The 17,010-nt window shown below is 42.0% G+C and overlaps 1 protein-coding gene across 1 annotated transcript in view; it reads right to left on the reverse strand.

The window, feature by feature from the left end:
• ANKHD1 (ankyrin repeat and KH domain containing 1) overlaps nucleotides 1–17,010 on the reverse strand; it is a 117,795-nt gene that overhangs the window by 71,695 nt on the left and 29,090 nt on the right. Inside the window, exon 3 of the mRNA XM_074155688.1 lies at nucleotides 259–415. Within this exon, the coding sequence (XP_074011789.1) occupies nucleotides 259–415 (157 nt within the window). The remainder of the gene's footprint in view (nucleotides 1–258; nucleotides 416–17,010) is intronic.

The following is a 17,010-nucleotide window of genomic DNA, read 5'->3' on the forward strand; positions in this document are numbered from 1 at the left end:
AAAGAAACCAGCTGTCTAGTACAAGAAAGTGCAGCAGGTTAGAAAGTAACATTTTTCATATTTTTCTCTTACACTTTAAAGTTAGTAACTTGATGGGACAGTAGTTACACCTTCGGATTCAGTAACTTTGCTTCTGCTAGTAGTAGAGCAGATACATTACCAAGTACCAACTATAAAATTAACTGAAATTGAAATTAAAAATACAAACTTACATTCTATAGTTGGGAAATGGGGGGGTGGGGAGTGATCAATACATACTTGTCCACTTGTCCTGCATTGTGATTGTTCTCTGCTCTCATCCGTGTCAATGCAGCAGCAGCTTCATCCAGCGCACAGCTGACAGAGGACGTCAATCTTCGGAGAACCTCAGGATCTGCGAAGGCTTTACCATCGGCAGTGGACAATTTACCAATTCCTTCAGTGTATGTTCGTTCATCAGTCAGGTTAGTATGAAAGTCACACAAAAGAAATGCAAAGACACTATTTTAGATTTCAGCCACATGCATTATTAGTTAAAAATAATTTGCAAACATGCCAGAAAATCAGCTACTTACAAGTAACTGTTAACATTTGCCTAACACTTGAACATTTAATTAACTATAATATGGAAATAAGAAAACTTTTTATCAACTGGAAGCTTCACTACCTGTCCCAAATTCCCAACCTTTGAAGAAAAAAAACCAACCAAACGAACCCTGCCTCTTGGGGGAATAAGGGTAAGTCCAGGGGTAAAGCCCAGAAACAGAAGTTTGGAAAGCCAGTATTATTCTACAGGTTTCGTTTAATATTTTCTGAATGTGAAGAATTTTCCCATTTAAAACGTAAGGTTAATAACCCTTTCCCACCCAACTCCACCCAAAATGAAGTAGACTTAGCTCTGATACACTTTTTCTTTCTTAAGAGAAGAAAAAAAAAACCCCAAACCTGTTACCTTAAATTCCCAATAATTTAACATTCCAAGCTAGAGCTTCACAGTTCTAGCTACAGGCACAAAAATTATGAAACAAAATTTCAAATATTTTAAGTATACCTGAGACCAATGCCCCCTCTACACTAACATTACACAGCAGAAATGCTTAGACTCAAGGAACTTTTGTAACAGTTTCTTTTTCAAAAACCGTTTCTTTGCTGCAAGACTAAAGCTGAAGGCAAACACAGACCAGCACTGTGAAAGTATTTAAATGTCATTTAAATAGCTGATATAAAATTATGGTACAGCTGTGTAGTTTTACTCCACACAGGTTTTAGTCCATATACTTCAGCACAGCCTATTTTACATATGCAAACATCACTGCACAGTTGCCTCTGCAGTGTATTCAGGGCTTGTATTTGCATATACAAATATGCAAATAGTGAGTAGTACACACACACACACCCACCCCCAAAAACAACACAAGCAGCTTCACGTGCTACAAAAAGCAAATGGCTACTGGTTTACAGATTAGCTTCACCAGTGATGAATCAGTAACTTTTCCATTCTTTTGCTGTTAAACAGCATCAAATTAGATACAAACCTCTGAAAACAACGCACCTTATACCTCAAAGATTTGCTATTTGGTACGTGCAGATCTCTCTGAGATTGATTTACATCACACCTACCACAACTCAGTGTGCAATGATCAGAGAGTAAATACTGAAATCATACTTTGAAAGTTTCAAACATTGTCTTCAAACAATGTATTTCCCCCCTTTGGGTGCACCCAATTTGTTTCTCGTTAATGTAATAATCAATCATTACCAAATTTCTCCACCCTGAAGACCATTTAGGCCAGCATACGCTGGGCACCCTCTGTTAGGTTGCCCCACAGCGCCGCTGGGCAGCGCTGGCTGACAGTATTCAACCTGAACACTGGTGCTGGCAGTGGTGACGAGCCCCTGCCCCGTCAACACGCAGACATCCACCACGAGGTGCAGAAGGCTACTTGGCCACCTGAAACCAGGCATGGGCTACGAGGGCCGAGCTGAACTGCGTGGTCAGATCCAAGTGCGCCACCTTCCTGGCTCCAACATCCTACCTCTGGATCACTGCAGCACTGCCAGGAGACTATGCTGTCATTGTCAAGAGACTATCCACTCCGTGATAAAATGAGAAATTACAGCTAGATTTGTCCACACCACACCCATGTGGTTGTCGAAGACTGGCTAGTGTACTACAGAGCAACCAGACCAGAGAAATGTAGGGCCACGGACTTGAAGAGGCTACTGGCCACATGCCCCCTTCCACCTCCAAACTGTTGAGGCCATAACCCTTCTAGCCCTTGCTGTTAAATATAGTGAGGCTCTAAACAACAAGCCTCAAACACCACAGCTCACTCGCATATTAACGTAAACTGAATTTGTTGTTGGTTTAAAAGGGGATGCGAGTCATGTCAGCTTCGCAGTGGCGGCACGTGGGACAGCAGGGGACAGTCACTGCAAAACTGCACCGGGCATCAATTTAGTACCAAACATAGAGGAAGTGGTAGTTTTTACAGAGACATGCTTTCCCAGGACAGCTCACAGAGTAACCACACAGTGGCTATTTCTGGTGGCAGCACTGGCTTATGCTCGCTTGCAGTGTACATAAAGGTACTGCCTAAGGAAAGAAAGGGAATTAAGTCTTCACAACTTGGCGCTGAGCCCTCCTCATCCAGTAGGACCATTGCAACCAGAGCTGAATGCTGCAGTAAGCAAAGCGGAAGAGTGCTTGAGAGAAATCTACAGGACTTTGAAAAATGACCCCCGACAAAAGGGTAAAAAAAGTGTAGATTTAGCTAAGAAGGAGCTGTACAACGGCAGTTTCCCTCCACTTCGAAGGGTCTAATGAAGGAGCTGGTGAACAGCACTACTGCGGGCAGAAGTGGGAAATAAAACAACCAGTCAAAAGTAACACCACCACCACAAGCAAACAAAATAAACCCCAAACAAAATGACCTGGCCATCTGACCCACTTCAGTTTATCTCAATTGCTTCAAATCACTAAGATCAGACACGTCACCTAGACTAGTAGAACCTACACTTTACTAGTCTCACCATGCCTGAAGTTTGCCTGTTGAAGCATTCATACGCAGGATTTTGGGATGCAAGAGAAGTCACACCACAGATCTAAGTCCTGTGCTCTGTAAAGACCGCAGACCTTCTGCTCCACAGTATCTCTTTTCATCGATTACTGCTTGTGGTCACCTGGAGGACTTTCCCGGTACTGGGAAAGATCATGGAGAGGATCATCTTGAGTGAGCTCTCACGGCAAGTGCAGGGCAGCCAAGGGATCCGCACCAGCCAGCATGGGTTTATGAAAGGGAGGTCCTGCTTAACCAACTTGATCTCCTTCTATGACCATGTGACCCGCCTTTTCGATGCGGGGAAGGCTGTGGATGTTGTCTACCTGGACCTTACAAACGTAAGGCCTTTGACACCGTCCCCCACAGCGTTCTCCTGGAGAAGCTGGCGAATCATGGCATAGACAAGTGTACTCTTCACTGGGTAAAAAACTGGCTGGATGGCCGTGCCCAGGGAGTTGTGATTAATGGGGTGAAATCCAGTTGGCACCCGGTCACCAGTGGTGTCCCTCAGGGCTCAGTTTTGGGGCCAGTCTTGTTTAATATCTTTATTGATAAGCTGGATAAGGGGATTGAGTGCACCCTCAGTAAGTTTGCAGATGACACCAAACTAGGTGGGAGTGTTGATCTGCTTGAGGGTCGGAAGACTCTACAGAGGGATCTGGACAGGTTGGATCAATGGGCCAAGGCCAATGGGATGAGGTTTAATAAGGCCAAGTGCCGGGTCCTGCATTTTGGTCACAACAACCCCAGGCAACGCTACAGGCTTGTGGAAGAGTGGCTGGAAAGCTGCCCAGCAGAAAAGGACCTGGGGGTGTTGGTGGACAGCCGGCTTAACATGAGCCGGCCGTGTGCCCAGGTGGCCAAGAAGGCCAACGGCATCCTGGCCTGTATCAGGAATAGCTTGGCCAGCAGGAGTAGGGAAGTGACGGTGCCTCTGTACTCGGCACGGGTGAGGCCTCACCTCGAGTGCTGTGTCCAGTTCTGGGCCCCTCACTACAGGAAGGACACTGAGCTGCTGGACCGTGTCCAGAGGAGAGCCACCAAGCTGGTAGGGGGTCTAGAGAACAACTCCTATGAGGAGAGGCTGAGGGAACTGGGCATGTTTAGTTTGGAGAAGAGAAGGCTGAGGGGGGACCTCATGGCCCTCTACAACTACCTGAAAGGAGGTTGTAGAGAGGTGGGTGTTGGACTCTTCTCCCAAGGGAACAATGACAGGACCAGAGGAAATGGTCTGAAGTTGCGGCAGGGGAGGTTTAGATTAGATATTAGGAAGAATTACTTTACTGATAGGGTGGTCAGGCACTGGAACAGCCTGCCCAGGGAGGTGGTGGAGTCACCATCCCTGGAGGTATTTAAGAAGTGTGTAGACATGGCACTTCAGGGCATGCTCTAGTGCCTGAGATTGTTGGGTTGTGTCTGTGGGTGGGTGTGGTGTGTGGTGTTTTGTGGGTTTGGTTTTTTGGGGATTTTTTTTGTTTTGTTGTTTGTTTTTTGTTTGTTTGTGGGTTTTTTTGTGGTTGTACTCGATCTCAAAGGTCCCTTCCAACCATGAAGATTCTGTGATCTGCCAACCACAGCTCACGGGCTTTTCCTTCCAGCTCATGAAAGCACATACAGCTCACTACAGTTTCGGACTTTGTCCCAGAAAAGATGCTATAACCACACCAAGGACTTTTGGAGGGTAGGCCAAAGATGCCTTTTAATTTCCCTCACCAGCCAGGGCTCAACCCAGGTGCCATTCCCAGCTGTTTATTTCATACGTTTTTTTACATTGCACACGCCAGAACTAATCAACAGCTGCAGAAGACATCAGGGCAGACGTTTGCCGGGCTGGATGGGGTAAAAGGGAGACAGACTACACTAATTACCACTGTAAACACCCATTCATTTATTTCCCTTTTGCAGCTTTACGGTACCATCAAAATAATTGCTCTTTTTTTCCTTCTCTAGAATGGCTTAGGATGGCTATGCCAGGATCTTACTGCTCTAATGCTCACTTATCTTTTGATCTCTAATTTAATTGGGTTTGTGTCCATTTCATAACCATTTGCTCTTGTGTCACCCTCCTGGGTGTTCAAGACACCTCATCCACAAGGGACAGCAGCAGTTTCATCTACAGGCAGGTGCTGGATTAAATCTCTGCTTGTCTCCTCCCATCCAACGAATGCTGAAAGCATCATTAAGACCATTGTCCACTTTTGCTCAAATTCATCCTTCTTGCACACAACTGATCCCAGTTTCTCCCATTATTACAGTCTCACTAGCAGGTACTGATTACTGATCTGACACTGCCTGAATTGAACCCCAGTGTCTGACATTCTGTGCTTCTTTTCATGGACTGATCACTGCTGCAGGATAAGTCTGAAAAGACAATGTGGGAGCCACTGCAGACTGTTTCCATTGAGAACAGTCTACAGTCATGAACCATATGGAGATGGTGGTGTTCCCAATGCAAGGCTACAACTTACCACTAAAATGTTCATAAGCAAACCAAAAGGAAGTGCTTCCATACAACATAACCTTCCACACAAAGGCAAAAAAGCTGCATTTAAAAATAAGATTAGATAGGTCCATAGAAGGCACAGGCTTTGCAGTAATACTAAGAACTGGAGTCCCGGAAGCCACTATTTAAGGACATTCCTGAATAAGAGACTACTGGAACAATAGAGAGAGGAAAGACTATCACCTCTACCGTGATTTTACTGCTTTTCTCCCAAGTGTCCACAGCCGGCCACTGCAGGGTACAGGGAGCTAGACACACCCTCAGTCTGCCTTTTGTGTGGCAGTTTTTTAGCTGAGCACCTTCTGCTGAAGCCACGTGCCAGTGTGTTCACAAACCCTGGCAAGGGCAAGGCCAGCAGCATTACCATCAACTGAAGAGAGAGCTTTTAACCATCCCTAGGAATAGGTTGCCCAGAGGAGTTGTGGATACCCCACCCTGGAAGTGCTCATGGTCAGGTTGGAGGGGGCTTTAGGCAGCCTGACCTAGTGGAAGATGTCCCTGCCCACGGCAGGGGAGGGGGGGCTGGATGATTTTTAAAGGTCACTTCCAACCCAAAAAATACTCTATAGTCTCTCCTGCCTGGAAATAGATGACCTAGCTCCTCCCCATCCAACACATCAACACACAGACTGTAGATCTCTAAATCAGAGAGAAAAATATGAGTTCCAAGATCTGCAAGCAGATTAGTCCTTCTACTGGGCCACAAACCACCAATTCTATGGCACACAGATTAAGGCTGCATCTGAAAAGGGTATTAACACCAGTTTAATCAAGTCAACAATTCAACAGTTTAGCAGAGATGAAATGTCCAGTACAATTGACTGCTGGTTAAGGTTGGAGAGGGTGACTGTTTTTTTCCTAAAGCTACTGTGGCACACAGCATGACTGAACTTAGTGGCAGATAATGCCACATGTTCCACATGTTAGTGCCATACTACTGAACTATTTAAATTAGCCTGAAGTTGATTATAGAGGTGTATTAGAACAAGAAGCTCACCTTTCAAGAGAAAAGCTTGCTCATCAGATACACACCTATGCCCCTATAACTGACAGTCCAATTTGAAGCATGTTGCCTTTCAGACTCATCAAGATATTCCTAAACTAAACTAAGGTTTAAGTTTTAGGGTAACCTGAAATGAGCTGGTAACCTCTCAGCATCATTTTCCCAAGTTTAACAAGCCAAAGATACAGATATCACCTCAGAAAAACTGGAACACAAACAGGTTTGTGTGTTTGGAAAACCCCACAGGGCAGGGCCTTATACTACTGGTGCGATTTTCCCATGAGGAATCAGAGATTACATTCTCTGAAAACCATGTCCGTCTATTTTCACAATGTCAACACAGAAGTTGAAAGCCACGAATAAATACTGAAGAACCAACAAGAATAACCTAGGCCAAAGTTGTTTCAAGTTCACTGCAGTAAAGGAACAAGTCAGATACCCACACTCCAGCAACCATTCCCTTCCCTTCTCTTTCAAGTAAAGCTACATCCTCGTTGGAGCATCAGTTGCTCTGCCCTCACTAACTGCGTAAAGTTTGTATCAAGGATAAGGAAAATACTTAAGTGTAGTTTCTAGTGAGTAGCTAGAATACCTTAAAAAGAAATTACTCTAGTTATGGAGCCCACAGTTAAGTCCCTCATACACACACAACTGGTGTCAACATATGCTTTTAACATCAAAGGAGATTGTTCCAAAGAGATCAACATATCTAAGCATAAGAGGTAACGTCCAATAATCCTCACAAAAAAGTGCAGATTCAGTGGTGATTATGTTCCTTCGTAGTCAGTTCCAGCACATGGTATGTTCGAACACACTTGAGGCTATTTACCTGCTGAAGTTTCCAATTTATGATCTCATATTCATCACAAAGTCTAACTCAACTTCAGCTCATATGGAATCACCTGCTGGTCCCAGAAGCTTAAAAGAATCCTCTGTTTCCTAAGCTCTTACATCACTTCTCCTCCCAAAGGCAGGTTTTGATGGAAATGTGGATAGCTTTAAAGGCCCAAAAGAAAAATTACATGAAAATCATGGCCCAGAAACATGTTGGTTTTTTTGATGTATGTCAAGAACCTGTTTTAATAAGCATAGCACACAAGTAGCCCAACAAACAAGGTGAAGAGGCTTCAGGGAAGGAGAGAGGGGACTTTAGCTTCTTTATTGGAATCCCCATTCAGAGAAGTTGAAAAGTTCTAGACTGTCAAAAGCAACTGCTACCATCTTGTGCCAACAAGCAGTAACTCTACCAGAGAAGTATTAGTTCTAGTACATCACCACAGGTGCTACCCTAAGACAAGAAGGCAACAGGCAGGACTGAGCATAACCCTTGTGTAAGGTCACAGGTGGCTTAACTCCAATTCTGGACACAGGTATGGCTCCCCTAACAGCACATGAGAGGAATTCAGTTCAGGCACATTAAAAGTAAAACCTAAGGGAAGAGTTCCTAAAGACAAGGGACTTCTTAGACCCTTTTAATCCACGTTATACTTTTCTTTCTGGTAATACTTAGGAACAGTGCAGCATCTGCAGAAAATTACCACCTACTATTTTCTGTAAATTCTAGCAGTGTAGGAAGCAAGCAGAGACTCTCTCAGTCATCTACCAAACAGCAGGCTGCTGCTCTCTGCAGCGTCTTAACTTCCTGCGTTGGGTATGTAACAGAAAGTGGTTTTCTCATTCCCCATATAACTAACAAAACAGTGTGCAATTCCCTCATCTCTGATGATGTCCAAGTATTTCCCAAACACTGGCTGTTACATCATTTTCAGAGCCAGTAAAGAAGAGTGTAGTGTTGTCAGTACACTCACCAAGACCCCCACTGATATCCTGGCATGAATCAGCTCTAACCTGCTGCCCCTGGTTAATGCCTAAGCAAGGTTTGCAAAATTCTAGTTGCCTTGAACAAGTAACTGAAGTCAGCAGCCAGGTGGTGAAGCAACTGCACTGAGGAGCACCCTCATGGCCAGACCTGTGCCCATCTTCTCCAGGTCAGGCTTCAACCACCACATCTCCCAGCACAGCCTCTGCCAGTGAGAAAGGTACGGGCACAGAAGCACTGACCAGTTTTTGGAAAGACAGACTTGAGTCTTGCAAAACAAATCTCAGTAAGGATGCAACCCAAATTATTCCAGCCCATCTAAAGTGAGAGTGGATTGTGCCGGCTCTATGTTTTCTTGTGAAAACAGTCCAAAGCCAAGCAGATCAAAAGGAATAGCCATTTTCAAGTTCCACTCCTTCTGCATCAAGACATCTAATTTACAACATCAGAATGAGGGATACAATATATTTACAATTTTTTGAATATTTAAAAATATTTAAATGTGTTTTATTGTATGCTGATTGCTCAAAGTAAAGTCCTCAAGAAAGAAACCACATGTTGAGGAGTGCTCTCTATATAGGAATTGGAAAAATACTAGTAATACTAAATAATTCCTAAAATTCATATGCTTTCAAAAACTTTTAAGATAAAGTGCTGTTAAAAAACGTAATTCACACTAAGCTAAAGAACATTAGTTACAAGGAAAACTTACTTGCTGTGTAAGGAAAACAACTGTCTTAAGGCAGAGTATAGTCTGAGCTATGCCATTGGGATTTTTGGGTAAGCCATTTGGCCTTTAAAACAAATTTCTTCATTAAAGTACTTAAAGTTTAAAACCCTCTTTATTAAGTTAAGCGTGCCATACTTAAATTTGCATATGATTCTGGGGAGCCTTTTAAGAATTCACACAATATTTACAGACCCTAATCACATCTACTGCAGAACCCAGGACCATGTGTGAAGGGAGACCTTCAACAGCTATGTAATTTGAGGATGCACAAAGAGTTGCACTGAAATCTGCAGAGATTGTGTATCTGGAATATCCATATCTCAAAAAACTCCGGAGTAGTTATTTCAGACACTATACTTTGCCTTACCTGCCCACATTTCGTTGCTAACTTTATTTGTATAATGACATAAACCCTGGTCCAGGACTAGCCGATTCTACTTTGCCTTTCAAAAAACTCATATTTTGACATGAATTTCACGTCACACAAGTCTTCTCCTGACACATCTGCCCGTAATAAATACATGGTAAAAAATATCCTTTCACAGTAATTTTTTTTTTTTTTACAGTATCTTTTGCATCATTCAGAAGAACAGAAACGCTCTTTCAAAGTTTTTGGATTCTCACTCCTGTCATTTAAAATCCCATATACTTCCACGTTGCAACAAACTTGCTTATAATCTTACCCTATCATCCCAATCCAAGAATGTTTTGATTATGGTCTGGCACATCCTCAAAAAGATACCTAAGCCACTTGGCAATACCCTTTCTAATCACTACATAACAGATTATCATACATTACTCTGCCATTATGTGTGAGACTACCCATTAATGCTTAAACAAGCATGCAAATTCATAGATAATCTCTTTAAATGCCAATAATTATTTTGAACAAGAAAATATCATGAACTAAATTGGTTGGGTCCCCCTTCCTGCTCCAGAGTCTTCCTAAATCAGTCTTTCTGCACTAATATTCAAAGATAGGAAGTCTTAATCCCTGTTTAACAGAAAGGGTTATTCCCAAGAGACAGATGTGAATGCAAAGCAAAGGAAATAAAATTATGGTGATGCATATCAGTCATGCCTTCAAAGGCCTGACCAACCCTCATTCAGACTAAACTAGTTTCCTAGCCCATCTTCAGCAGCAGGAAAAAACATAGTCATGCACCTGCTCTCTCTGATTGCTTCCATACACTGCCTATGTACTCAAATTGTAACTCAGTTGACCTTTACTAAACTTCGTGCTAAAATTCCCAACACACTCTCAAATACAGCAGGGCTGGATTACTCAAATTGACTAAATGGCATATACTCTAAGTTTACAGATCTAATTTTTGTCATCCTTACAGTCCCCTTTTTACTAGGTCAAAATAAGGTACCTGCGTGATTTGTCGTACAACTAGCCATACCATAACCAAAAGACTTTTCCTTTCCAACAAATACAGATCCCTAAAGGCTCTACAACAGCACCTTCTAAAGTGCTCTTTAAAGTGGTTTTTTTTGAGCCTCCACTAGTGTCACCCAGTAACACTTCTGGAAGCCTAATACCACTCTTTATTACCATGCCATTAAAAATCAGCCTCTCTACAGGCAGTGCCATTCCCTGGGAAGCAGGACTCGGAACCACCACAGCGCCCTGGCTTGCTCTGCCCCTCTCACAGCGCAGGTACCTCCTCCTGTACACAGGGTCAGCCCCAGAGGCAGCCGCCCGACAGCTTCCTCAGCAGATGATTTATCACCTGATAAAACCAAATAGAAAACTCAGGGTAGGACAATGTCCCTTCTCATCGTATTCTGCTATATTTACCAGATTTCAACTCAATGACATTCCCAGATGAAATGGTAACAGAATCACAGAATGATATGGGGTTGGAAGGAACCTCTGGAGATCATCTAGTCCAACCCCCCTGCCAAAGCAGGTCCACCTAGAGCAGGTTGCACAGGAACTTGTCCAGGCGGGTTTTGAATCTCTCCAGAGAAGTAGACTCCACCACCTCCCTGGGCAGAACCCTGAAGTTTACTCAGTTTACTTGTCACCACAGAGGGTAGGTCCTTTGTCTCTTTTCTGTTGGATTATGTGGTAAACTTATCAAAGTGTGACAGTTCAGGGTACCACGAAGCCAATGTAATAAAAAAAACAGAACTTGTCTTCTGCCCCAAAAATCTCTTTCAAAGATAAAACCACAACGAATAAATATTTAAACTCCTCTCCCTATCCCAAAGTCGTGATAACTCAAAATCATGCATCAGTACGATGCCAGCTTCTGGTTAAGATATAAAAATCTTCAGATAAAGCTCCAAGCCTTCTGGTAGCTATTCCCTCCCTGCTTGCAAGAGCTAGATTTTGGGGGGGAACTCAAACTATAAGAGACTTCAGCATGAGGTCACGTTCAGCACTTTTTGCTGGAAACACGTCATGCAATAAGGTAAACTAAGCATCTTTCTGACATGACTGTCACTGTCACACTCAAAAAATGGCACTCCAGAAACCATTTAGAATAGCCCAAGCTGTTACTGTCTCATGGAATGCCTCCAAACAAAATCTACAGGCAAAAAATCATGTAGAGGTATCACCCAATCACCTCATGTGCAGCCAAAGCTAGCAGCCTTCCTAACGCTTCCAGCCTTTCCATTGATGTGTTTGCAGAGATTTCCCAGTAAACTAACCCCCATCAAAAGGCTGCTCCACAGCAGTCAAACCCTGTAATTTCCACTCCCGTACCTCTAGCCAGGCAAAAGTTTCAAGCACCTTCACACAGCACACGGAATAACCTCTGTTTCAGGGAAGTGATGTCTACTACTCAGGTACATCAGAGCTGGATCATGCGCATTAACTAAATTTGGCATTTTTGGGATGCGTTTGAGCAACTGTGTCTGGCCCACCGGGTACCCCAGAGAGGAGCTGTGGCCGCAGAGCGCAGAGAAACTGCAGAAGGTCTCTGCAGTAGCTCTATCATTTTCTACAAGAGCTGGTCTTCCTCAGCCTGCACTGTTCAGTTCAATCCAGTAATTCCTGTCGTATGCCTGAAATCTCATACAGCTACAGAAAAGCTTCCCCCTTTCCCCGAGCAGAGCACCAGTAGAGAAGACATTGCCTTCCCCACAGACAGCACCAGCAAACAGAGGATGAGGAGCCCAGCATGGCTTAGGCACTTGGTGCCAATCTGACAGCAGAAAGCTCAGCTTAACTCCTTGAGTAAGCCTTTGCCATCTTCCAAATGGCAATAAAAGAATTCTCCTGCAAATAGTTCTAATGGCTGAATGTGACACCAGGAACTGAAAGCAAGCATTCATTACTGTGCAAAGGAAACTTCATGTTGTGCCTAGTTTCAGACCCAAAAGGATGAAACAGTCAGACAATAGCAGTGCTACTATTTAAAATCCTGGCACATCTGAAACATGCCCTCAAGATGGCAAAAGGCTTGTAAAAATAGACAAATTTCAAATTTGAGAGAAAACCTGTCAGGAAAAGACAAGACAAGAGCATCTCTAGATGGCAACCACAGCCCAAGAACAAACATTTTTATTATATAATGGTGAACTTTCTAGACCACAGCTAACTAAACCTCGTAGGAGTTTTATGTCCCCCTGCAACCCACCCCAATGGTACTTTTTGCTTAGCTAAGTCTCCCTGGAAAAGGTGTTTGGTCCATTCAAAGCCCTCATTCAGAAAACATTTTAGTGCAGGTATAGCCTATAGTCTCTTTTTGAGAAAAGGCTCAACCAGAATACTTCTCCATTTTTCAACTGGTCATTCCAACACTAGGACTAACCAGCACCAAGACTAACCTAGGCAGCACTAGAAATTCAATATGGCGGGGTTTATTTTAGCTTTGTATTCTAAAACACAAAAAACCACTACATTGGTGCTTTCAGTCTTTTCAAAGTCAAGTACCCATGTAATCTTCACCACTGAATATCAAAATTATAGTCAATATATATAGATACCAAAATATAATATAAAAAAATCAAAATAATATCAAAATAATTAATCAAAATATACTATTCTAATATATTCAAAATATAAATAATTAATATCAAAATAATATATCAAAATATAATTTGCTTCAGTGTACTGAAAATTTTCTGTACCCTTAACACCCCTGTTGTAACTATGCTGAACACAAGAATTCATCCTTTTATATACATTTGATACAAATTTCCACTATAAAACTGTTTGGGTTTTTCCCCCCATGTCACCACCAAGAGCACGGCATAAACAGAATTTATTTGCTATAACCTTTACTTTTATTCTTCTCAATTAATATTTGGATATGCTAAATAAAACTCATTTAGCCTGAAATCAAGAGCTACAGCTTGAGGGTTTAGCTGGGTTTGGTGGTGGGTTTTTTGAGTAATTAGCATTTTACAATATTTCTTTTGTCACCATCACAGTTCTGCACAGACTTTTACAGCAGCCAAGTTTTCAATTTCTACAAATCAGATTCCTGACAGCAAACCGTCACTCGCAAAAATGACATTTTCAATGCTATCTGAAAAATTATGCTCAGATCATCTGCTAAGCATTTTCTGTCAACAGCAGAAATAAAGTTTTATTCTCCTGGGTTGTATTTGTATTTCATGGTCTTAACCTCAAAATATCCCTTTCTTTGCAAATCCCCACTCCTAAAAATGATAGGAAACCACCCGCTTCAGCAATGCCCGCAAGTGAAAGGGCATGACTGGGAGGAAAAAAAAAAAAAAAAAATAGCCATCACAACACACACATGCCATGGGAGAAAATGACCCGTAATTCCAGCTTCTAATTTTTTACTTGCTTGACACTGCAAATTCTTAATATTATGTTTTTATTTACATATATTTCAATGTAGTTGTCAGAACAGGAGCCAGAAATCTTGATGACATTTCTCTCTGCTTTCCAGTATGGCAACTATAGCAGTGAGATTTTCTTTTTTCAGAATCAAAAACTAGGAAGTCCTTCTCCAGCTACAATTAGTTCTTACTCTTGTTTTGGTAATATTTCGATGACAAGGGTTCCTTTTGGGGATCGTCTGCTTTTACCTCAGTGGGCTCAGATATCTCAAAATCTGGAAACCAATTTTCTGTACTTCAGCACAAACACGAGTTCTTGCTTAACTAGTCAATACTGATTAACTTTTACATTTCTTTTAAGAGTTTCCTCATTAGATTTCAGTTTAGTCTCATGTTACTTCAATACCAGGTTACCTAGTCAGGTAATTTACAACATTAGCCAGCAACTTCCAATTTTGCTAAAGCTTGGAAGCCCCATAACCAAGTTCAGCAATGAAAAAACAGCTCTACATAGACTTACAGATATTTCTAGCAAAATCCCAATCTCCCCAAATAGTCTGCAATTTCACCTAATCCCTCTCCACCAACCCAATCCACCCATTCCCTTTGTTTTCAAAATGCAAGAAAGAATACGAATATTTGACAGATATGGTATACCACACATTTTAACTTAAAATACTAAAATAAAAGATTTGTTTAAACCTTGTGAGAGAGTTTTGTTACAATATAAGAGTTCATATAGGAAAGAATAATAGCAGAAGTTATCCATATAACTATCTCCTCATACTCCATCTTACTTAATTTCCTGACCATGACAGACTTTGTGACAGCGTAAGTCTAAGTTATTCTCAGTGTGATTTTTTTCAAGCTTTCACTAAGCATCCATTTTCTCTCATTGTACGAAAACTGAATTACCTTTTCTAGACCTGAAATAACACAAACTCTGTGTGCCAGCCTAACATTTGCCCACTGCCAGCAAGATGCTTTGGTGCTCCTCCTCTCCCCAGGCTTCCCCAGGCACTCCCACCAACCCCACTGCACCCACACTTGGGAGGAGGCAGGAGCTTTCTACCAGTACAGCAAGATGAATTTGACTAGCAAAGGGTCTTTCTAGCCACTGCCAGAACTGGCAAAGGGAGAGAAAACTGTGCAGAAGATTCCTGCCTGGTGGTGACAGCAAATAGGCACTAAATCCCCTCAACCACCTCTGCTTTACTACAGGGTGACAAGGTCCCAGATACAATCCTCAACACTGCCGACTCCTTACAGGACCTACAGACACATTCATCACACTCTCCCTGGAGGGGTTCAAGGCCAGGCTGGACGGGGCTTTGAGCAGCCTGGTCTGGTGGGAGGTGTCCCTGCCCAGGGCAGGGGGTAGAACTTTAAGGTCCCTTCCAACCCAAACCATTCTATGATTCATCATGTATATGCATAAGATGATGCTGATCGCTCAAACAAATACACTTTGACCCCATGCATATTACATGCAGCTAACATGGAAGCATCATGAATTACTCCTGCATCATAGTTACAGATGTACTTCAGCATCAGCAAACAGCTTTTTCACCCATCTCACTGCAGATAAGCGTACAGCAGACACATCCGCTCCTTGGATTACCTAATGCTTTAAAGCAGCAGCTACAATTAGGAAAAAAGCAGTAATACAGTAAAAAAAAAAAAAAAAAAAGCCATTTCTGTTGCAGTGATCATTTAAACAGCAATTCAGTGGCTGAATTACTTTAAACAAAGCATACTAAACCTCAGAGGAGAATATGAGAGGGCTTGTAGTTCAACACAAAGCCTGAAGAATTATATTCAAGTACAAGAAAGTGTTCATATTTCCTCTAGCAGAGAAGCAAAAAACTTTAACACAATAATGAACTGAACAGACATTAATGCTGAACTTGTCTAGACTGGACTGGAGTGTTCACTTATTCTCTCCCTTTCCTTGTTTTTGGGGTTTTTTTTGTTTGCTTTTGAAGTATCTTTGGAAGAATTAAGCCTTGGTCCAAAATCTAGTGAGTATGTTCCCCACACCTATGAAACGCTACAACCAGAGTAAAAAACTACTTGGTATGCACCGAAAGCTCCAACACATATGGACCCCCGGACTGAAGTTCTTACATTCTACCAACAGTGGGTTTCAATCGACACATAACTGCTCCTTTATCTCATCTTGGATTCCTCAGCATCTCTGCTGGCAGGAGCATCAGCTCAGCACATTCAGGAGGCAACAGATGGAGAGGTAAGAGAGGAAGGCAGGGAGAAACGAGCATCTTCTTCAGCCTCAAGATTCTGTACTGGCAAAAAGAAGTTTAGTTTCTTCAAGGAACTTGGCTGCTTTTTTAAAAAAAAAAAACTTTACTTTTTGTATAGGGCAAAAGAGATGAAGCTAAACTAGATCTCAACATGTGGCAATAGATTCCTACAAAAGAGGGCCATTCAAGCTATCTGTGTTTTGCTTGCCTGTCCCCCTGCCTGTCTTACCTCAGTACATGAGCTAGTTCTAGTTAGTGTAGTACTGTACTACAAGAGCTGACAGTAACTTGGGTACCTTTATTTAACAAGTCACAGAGTGCTAGCTAATTCTACCAACTCAAGAAAATTGTTGGGGGTTGTTTTGGTTTGCTTGTTTTTGCTGTGGGTTTGTTTGTTTGGTCTGGTGGGTTTTTTTTGTTTTTTGTTTGTTTTTTGGGTTTGTTTGTTTGGTTGGTTGGTTGTTGTTTGGGTTTTTTTTTTTAATAAAAAAGCACTTTTACCTATGGCAACTAAAAGCCTAACTTGTTTTTTATTGTAAGAAAATGTATGGTCTTGCATTTAAGGAATATTCAAAACACAATGCTAACTTTAATCCAATTTATAAAGGACGAGGATGGGATTAAGCACTAGCTTATAAACATTTACATTACTCTAGACATGAATTTGCTTTGGTGCTTCTCTAGGATTAAATGGGAAGTACTGTACATTACAGTAAAATAGGAGTTTATCACTTCAATTGTGATTTTTTTTTTAATTACCAAATCAGGGATTTTTTTAGGTTTTTTTAACATAGATAAAAGCCAATGATTCATACCCAGAAAGATTTGCCATGGCTACAAAATCACAGCTAATCACTTGGGTGCCTGATGCCTTTTTCATCGC

This window comes from Numenius arquata, chromosome 11 (assembly GCF_964106895.1).
Source record: "Numenius arquata chromosome 11, bNumArq3.hap1.1, whole genome shotgun sequence".
Classification (NCBI taxonomy): domain Eukaryota; kingdom Metazoa; phylum Chordata; class Aves; order Charadriiformes; family Scolopacidae; genus Numenius; species Numenius arquata.